The 6,000-nt window shown below is 41.3% G+C and overlaps 1 protein-coding gene across 1 annotated transcript; it reads left to right on the top strand.

The window, feature by feature from the left end:
* Positions 1 to 249: 249 nt before the first annotated feature.
* Positions 250 to 5,888, top strand: zgc:65894 (uncharacterized protein LOC335798 homolog). Its single transcript, XM_067402768.1, has 4 exons — positions 250 to 419; positions 1,333 to 1,441; positions 1,631 to 1,741; positions 4,332 to 5,888. The coding sequence occupies exons 1-4, from the start codon at positions 363 to 365 to the stop codon at positions 5,387 to 5,389; spliced, it is 1,335 nt and encodes a 444-aa protein (XP_067258869.1). The 5' UTR covers positions 250 to 362; the 3' UTR covers positions 5,390 to 5,888.
* Positions 5,889 to 6,000: the final 112 nt, after the last annotated feature.

Raw genomic sequence — 6,000 nt, 5'->3', positions numbered from 1 at the left:
GTAGTATTAACTATAGTGAACTGATAAGTCTATGGTTCTAGTATGGTTCAAAACACTATAATTACTATATTATTATTATTATTTTTCTTTACCTGGGAAACTTGATTGACATGGCAATAAAATTCTATCACATTATTTTCTGCAGTTAATGTTTTGGCCGTTTTTTTGGAGTGGGCGGGTTTTGATGAGCAATGGGGTGAAAATCGTCCACCCAATCTGGCAACACTGACAGTTGGAAGCAAGCTGACGGGAGCGCGCACTACGCAGTAGTTTGGGCGAGACAGTAATCCGGAGAGGTTGTGAAGAACGAGCTGTCGAGATTCTACAGATTTTCACCTTATTTTCGCCTCTTTGAAGTCAACATGCGTGAAATAGTGCACCTTCAGGCGGGCCAGTGCGGGAATCAGATCGGAGCTAAGGTAGAACAGCAAAAATAAACGCTTTAATTTGCTTCGATGTTTTATAATAGGCCTAATCATACCATCAAAATATTGTTTTGCTTTGCGCTGTTACATTTCATGTACAGTTTTTGAAATCGTTCCTTTTAGCAGTTTTCGGAATGTTATGGAATTCGATGGCTTTTTAAATTGAATCGCTAAACGTTCGGTGAGTTCCTCATGATCCTGCGTCGTATTTGTTTGATGCGTATCTCGCGCCGGCTGTCTGTCTGAGAGGGGTGTGGCGGCTGGCTCGCGCTTTAATCGCATTACAATCGCATTACAATCATCCAAAATATTGCAAGAAGATTGTTATAAAAAAGCATTTTAATTATAACGACACGTTTAATAGAAAACCTTAGAGTCTATTTTCGTCGTGTTTTCTTCCATTGTGCACTGCAATGGCGTAGTAGACGACGCCAGACATTTTGCCCATATTCATGGCAAACATTTATTTATTTATTTTACTTTAAAATGTCGACTACAAGGAAAATGAGCAGATTAACTATTACCCTACATGCTTTTTCTTTTATTATTATTATTATTATTTATTTTTATTAAATTTAAACAGTAAAGCAATTATGTAACAAAACAACCAATGAATGAACAAAAATGTAAAAGATGTACAAAATGTATTAACCCATTGTTTTGTCCAGCAAATATTATAATAAATTGTATGTTTTTTTAATAGCATCTAGTAATAACCTTGTCCTAAGAACACAGTTCAAGCTGTCTGCTAAAAATGTACCTTCATAATATAGTGTTCTTCACAACAGCTATTGTAAAAACAATGCTTTTTTTCCTCAATACTTTATGTAATATAATTATCCCTGGACCTCTTACACAGCATCAGTAGTGAGACTTCTTTTGGCTTCTGTTTTTTTGTTTCCCTCAGTTCTGGGAGGTGATCAGTGACGAGCACGGCATTGACCCAACCGGCAGCTACCATGGAGACAGTGACCTGCAGCTGGACCGGATCAGTGTTTACTACAACGAAGCTTCTGGTAGGCACATCACCACAGTTTAACACAGGGAACATCAAATGTCCTGGATTGACCAACTGAAGGAAACTTGCATATCACAGACACACTCCCACCCTATACTAAGTGTTTGTTTTTTCATTACGATTATAAATTAACCCTAATTTTCACACAATCTCCATGCAAACATTCTCTGGTCATCTGTTTTCCCAGGAGGAAAGTATGTCCCTCGTGCCATCCTTGTGGATCTAGAGCCAGGAACCATGGACTCTGTCCGCTCAGGGCCTTTTGGACAGATATTCAGACCTGACAACTTTGTTTTTGGTATATAAACACCCTCCACTTGTATCTCATTGCATGCAAATATCTGTGTTTGATTTTTGAATGTTGTTATACTGTGATTCACTTGTACAATTATAGCTAGGAAAGTTCTAAATGTTGAAGATATCTCTGATATGGATCTCATATTTCAGACATTTTTATAGTAAAATTAAAGGGATAGCCAGAAAATAAAAAAATATATATTATAACCTTTACTTAATTATTTATGATTTTTTTTCCTTATGTGAAACACTCATGACGATTTTGGAAAAAACAATAAACATCAGTGGGGTCCAGCATTATTTTGTACCCCAAAATATCTTCTTACAGGTTCAGCACAAGAATGAATGTCTTACGGGTTTGGAACAACATGAGGGTGAACAAATGATGGCAGCATTTTCATCTTTGAGTGTAGTATCCCTTAATAATTTGTTTTAAATTAAAGATAAAGCACAGACTCCTAGTGGCAGTGAAAATTAAAATGTTTAATTTGATTAATTGATAGAAATTTATAAACTACAATAAAAATGACAAGGAAAAACTCATTGGTATTATGCTAATTAGTACCAACAGATGGGCTAATTTTGAATAATTTATATTCATCAACATTAGAATAAAATCACCTTTTGTGAATCCTGAGTAAGGATTTCACTAGCATGATGTGGTTTTGAAATATGTAGTAATTTAGTTTTCATTTTAAAGGGTTAGTTCACCCAAAAATTAAAATTCTGTCACTAATTTCTCACCCTCATGCCGTTCCTTTTCATTCCTTTGAAGACTTTTGTTCATCTTCAGAACACAAATGAAGATCTTAATGAAATCTAAGAGCTTTCTGTCCCTCCATAGACAGCTACGTGACTACCACTTTGACACAAAGAGATCGTAAAACTAATCCATATGAACTGAGCGGTTTAATCTAAATTTTCTAAAAAGACACAATCACTTTATATGATGAACAGATTTAATTTAGGCTTTTGTTCATCAACTTGCACATTGGCTGTGCTAAACGGAATCTCAAGCATGATTGCTTGACATGCGAGAACCAATGAGGTTCATTCTCGTATTACGCAGCACGTTTGAACTTCCGCGAGAACCAATTATGTTCATTCTCGTGTTACGCAGCACATTTGAGCTTCAGCAAGAACCAGTGAGGTTCATTCTCGTATTACGCAGCACGTTTGAGCTTCAACCAGTTAGATTAATTCTTGTTCCGCAACACATTTGTGCTTCCTCAAGAACCAGTGAGGTTCATTCTTGTGTGTTAAACAACACATTTTTGCTTCCTCAAGAACCAATGCGGTTCATTGTCATGTTACGCAGCACGTTTGAGCTTCTGCAAGAACCAATGAGATTCATTCTCGTGTTACGCAGCATGTTTGAGTTTCCATGAGAACCAATGGTGTTCATTCTTGTGTGTTATGCAGCACGATTGAGCTTCCTCAAGAACCAGTGAGGTTCATTCTCATGTTACGCAGCATGTTTTAGTTTCCATGAGAACCAATGGTGTTCATTCTTCTGTGTTCTGCAGAACGTTTGAGCTTCCGCAAGAACCAGTCAGGTTCTTTCTCGTGTTACGCAGCACCTTTGTGCTTCCTCAAGAACCAATGAGGTTCATTCTCGTGTGTTATGCAACACATTTGTGCTTCTTCAAGGACCAATGAGGTTCATTGTCGTGTTACGCAGCACATTTGAGCTTCAGCAAGAACCAATGAGATTCATTCTTATGTGTTACGCAGCACGTTTGAACTTCCGCGAGAATCAGTCAGGTTCATTCTCGTGTTACGCAGCACCTTTGTGCTTGCTCAAGAACCAATGAGGTTCATTCTCGTGTGTTACACAACACATTTGTGCTTCCTCAAGAACCAATGGGGGGACAGAAATCTCTCATACCCCTTTTCCACCAAGGCAGTTTGAGTGCTGGCTAATAGCAGCTCAATTGTAATCTCCCATCTATATTCAAATTACGGCGAGCCGTGTTTGGATGAAGGTATTGGTTCGCAAAGCCATGAGCATCAACAGTAGTGAAACATCTGCAATTGATGATAGAAGGCTTGTTCAAGATGCATCGGAGCAGCGCGGACCGATTCGGCGGGTGCCATGGATCCGCGGGAGTGTTTGTAGAACATACGACTCCTTGTTCTTTTGGATCGTTCTCGCACAGCTTTGATGTTATGCGCCATTTGCTATGCGAGAAGCCGATGAATCTCAAACGAGCCTGTTGTGTTTGTGTTTGGCGCTGCGGTGCTAGCTTTGCTGTGAAATATGAGACGTATATGGTGACATAAGACCTGGTTCTGTGCTGGCTCTCTAGCCCGTGGAAAGGCAAACCAGTTCTTAGTTCGGAGTTGGCTCAACTGACGAGCATTCTGGCACTAGCACTAGCTCTGAACTAGCACCCGGTTTGTGCTGGTGGAAAGGTGGTATCGGATTTCATTAAAATATCTTCATTCGTATTCTGAAGATGAATGAAAGTCTTAAGGGTTTGGAACAGTATAAGGGCAAGTAATTAATGACAGATTTTTGGGGTTAACTAACCCTTTAATAACTTTGCATCATGAAGTGCTAATGGATTTTGTGTCCTGTTGTACTGTAGGTCAGAGTGGAGCAGGTAATAACTGGGCCAAGGGTCATTACACAGAGGGTGCCGAACTGGTGGACTCAGTGATGGACGTGGTTCGCAAGGAAGCTGAGAGCTGTGACTGCCTGCAGGGCTTCCAGCTCACGCATTCGCTGGGAGGAGGAACCGGTTCAGGCATGGGAACGCTTCTCATCAGCAAGATCCGTGAGGAGTATCCTGACCGCATCATGAACACCTTTAGTGTGGTGCCATCTCCTAAAGTGTCAGACACGGTCGTGGAGCCCTACAACGCCACGCTGTCCGTCCATCAGCTGGTGGAGAACACGGATGAGACCTACTGCATCGACAACGAGGCGCTGTATGATATCTGCTTCCGCACACTCAAACTCACCACTCCTACGTATGGTGACCTCAACCACCTCGTCTCGGCCACCATGAGCGGTGTCACCACCTGCCTGAGGTTCCCTGGACAGTTGAACGCTGATCTTCGCAAACTGGCAGTCAACATGGTGCCCTTCCCTCGTCTGCACTTCTTCATGCCCGGCTTTGCTCCTCTGACCAGCAGGGGGAGCCAGCAGTACCGTGCCCTCTCCGTTCCTGAGCTCACCCAGCAGATGTTCGATGCCAAGAACATGATGGCCGCGTGCGACCCGCGCCATGGACGCTACCTGACCGTGGCCGTTGTTTTCCGTGGACGCATGTCCATGAAGGAGGTGGACGAGCAGATGCTGAACATCCAGAACAAAAACAGCAGCTACTTTGTGGAGTGGATCCCAAACAATGTGAAGACCGCTGTTTGCGACATCCCGCCCCGTGGGCTCAAGATGTCTGGAACCTTCATCGGCAACAGCACTGCCATCCAGGAGCTCTTCAAGCGTATTTCAGAGCAGTTCACTGCTATGTTCCGCCGCAAGGCCTTTTTGCACTGGTACACCGGAGAGGGCATGGACGAGATGGAGTTCACGGAGGCCGAGAGCAACATGAACGACCTGGTGTCCGAGTACCAGCAGTACCAGGAAGCCACCGCAGAGGAGGGAGAGTTTGAGGAGGAGGGTGAAGAGGAAGCCGCCTGATCACCATCTCATGCCCCACCTTCTGATTCATCTCCATCTCCTCTCAAGTCAAGTCAAGTCACCTTTTATTTATATAATTTATCTAGTGCTTTACACAATACAGATTGTTTGAAAGCAGCTTACATTGATAACAGGAAAATTATGCATTTCGGCTGTTGTGCAGCTGAAGTCAGTTCAGTGTTGATTCAGTTCAATTGTAACGATAATTAAATATTAAATTAGTTCATTACATCTATAAAGCAGTTCTGCAAAGCAAAAATGATGGCATCTTACAGCTAAGTTCAGTTCTCATACAACAGCATCAGAGCAGTCAGATCAAAAATATTGTTGAATATTAAATATCCCAGTCCTGTTCTGTTAAACAGAGACAATCCATTCAAATTTTAGTGTGATTCTAATTCTTCTGTGATTCTAGCCCTTTCCTTGTTTTGTTGAAATGACCATGAATTCACTGAATAAAGACATGACAAAACTGAAAAAAAAAGTTGTGCTGTGTGACTTTTAGAACAAACCTTCTTGAAATAAATGTTAAAATTTAAGTTTAACTGGTTTTATGATTTTATTAGTAGGTCATTCCTGGGATTTGGTAATATTTTAGTCCCCCAGTTTTT

Source organism: Chanodichthys erythropterus, chromosome 12 (assembly GCF_024489055.1).
Source record: "Chanodichthys erythropterus isolate Z2021 chromosome 12, ASM2448905v1, whole genome shotgun sequence".
NCBI classification, from domain to species: Eukaryota; Metazoa; Chordata; class Actinopteri; order Cypriniformes; family Xenocyprididae; genus Chanodichthys; species Chanodichthys erythropterus.
The sequence above is the reverse complement of the archived record's forward strand: the minus strand, read 5'-3'. Positions and strand labels throughout refer to the sequence as shown.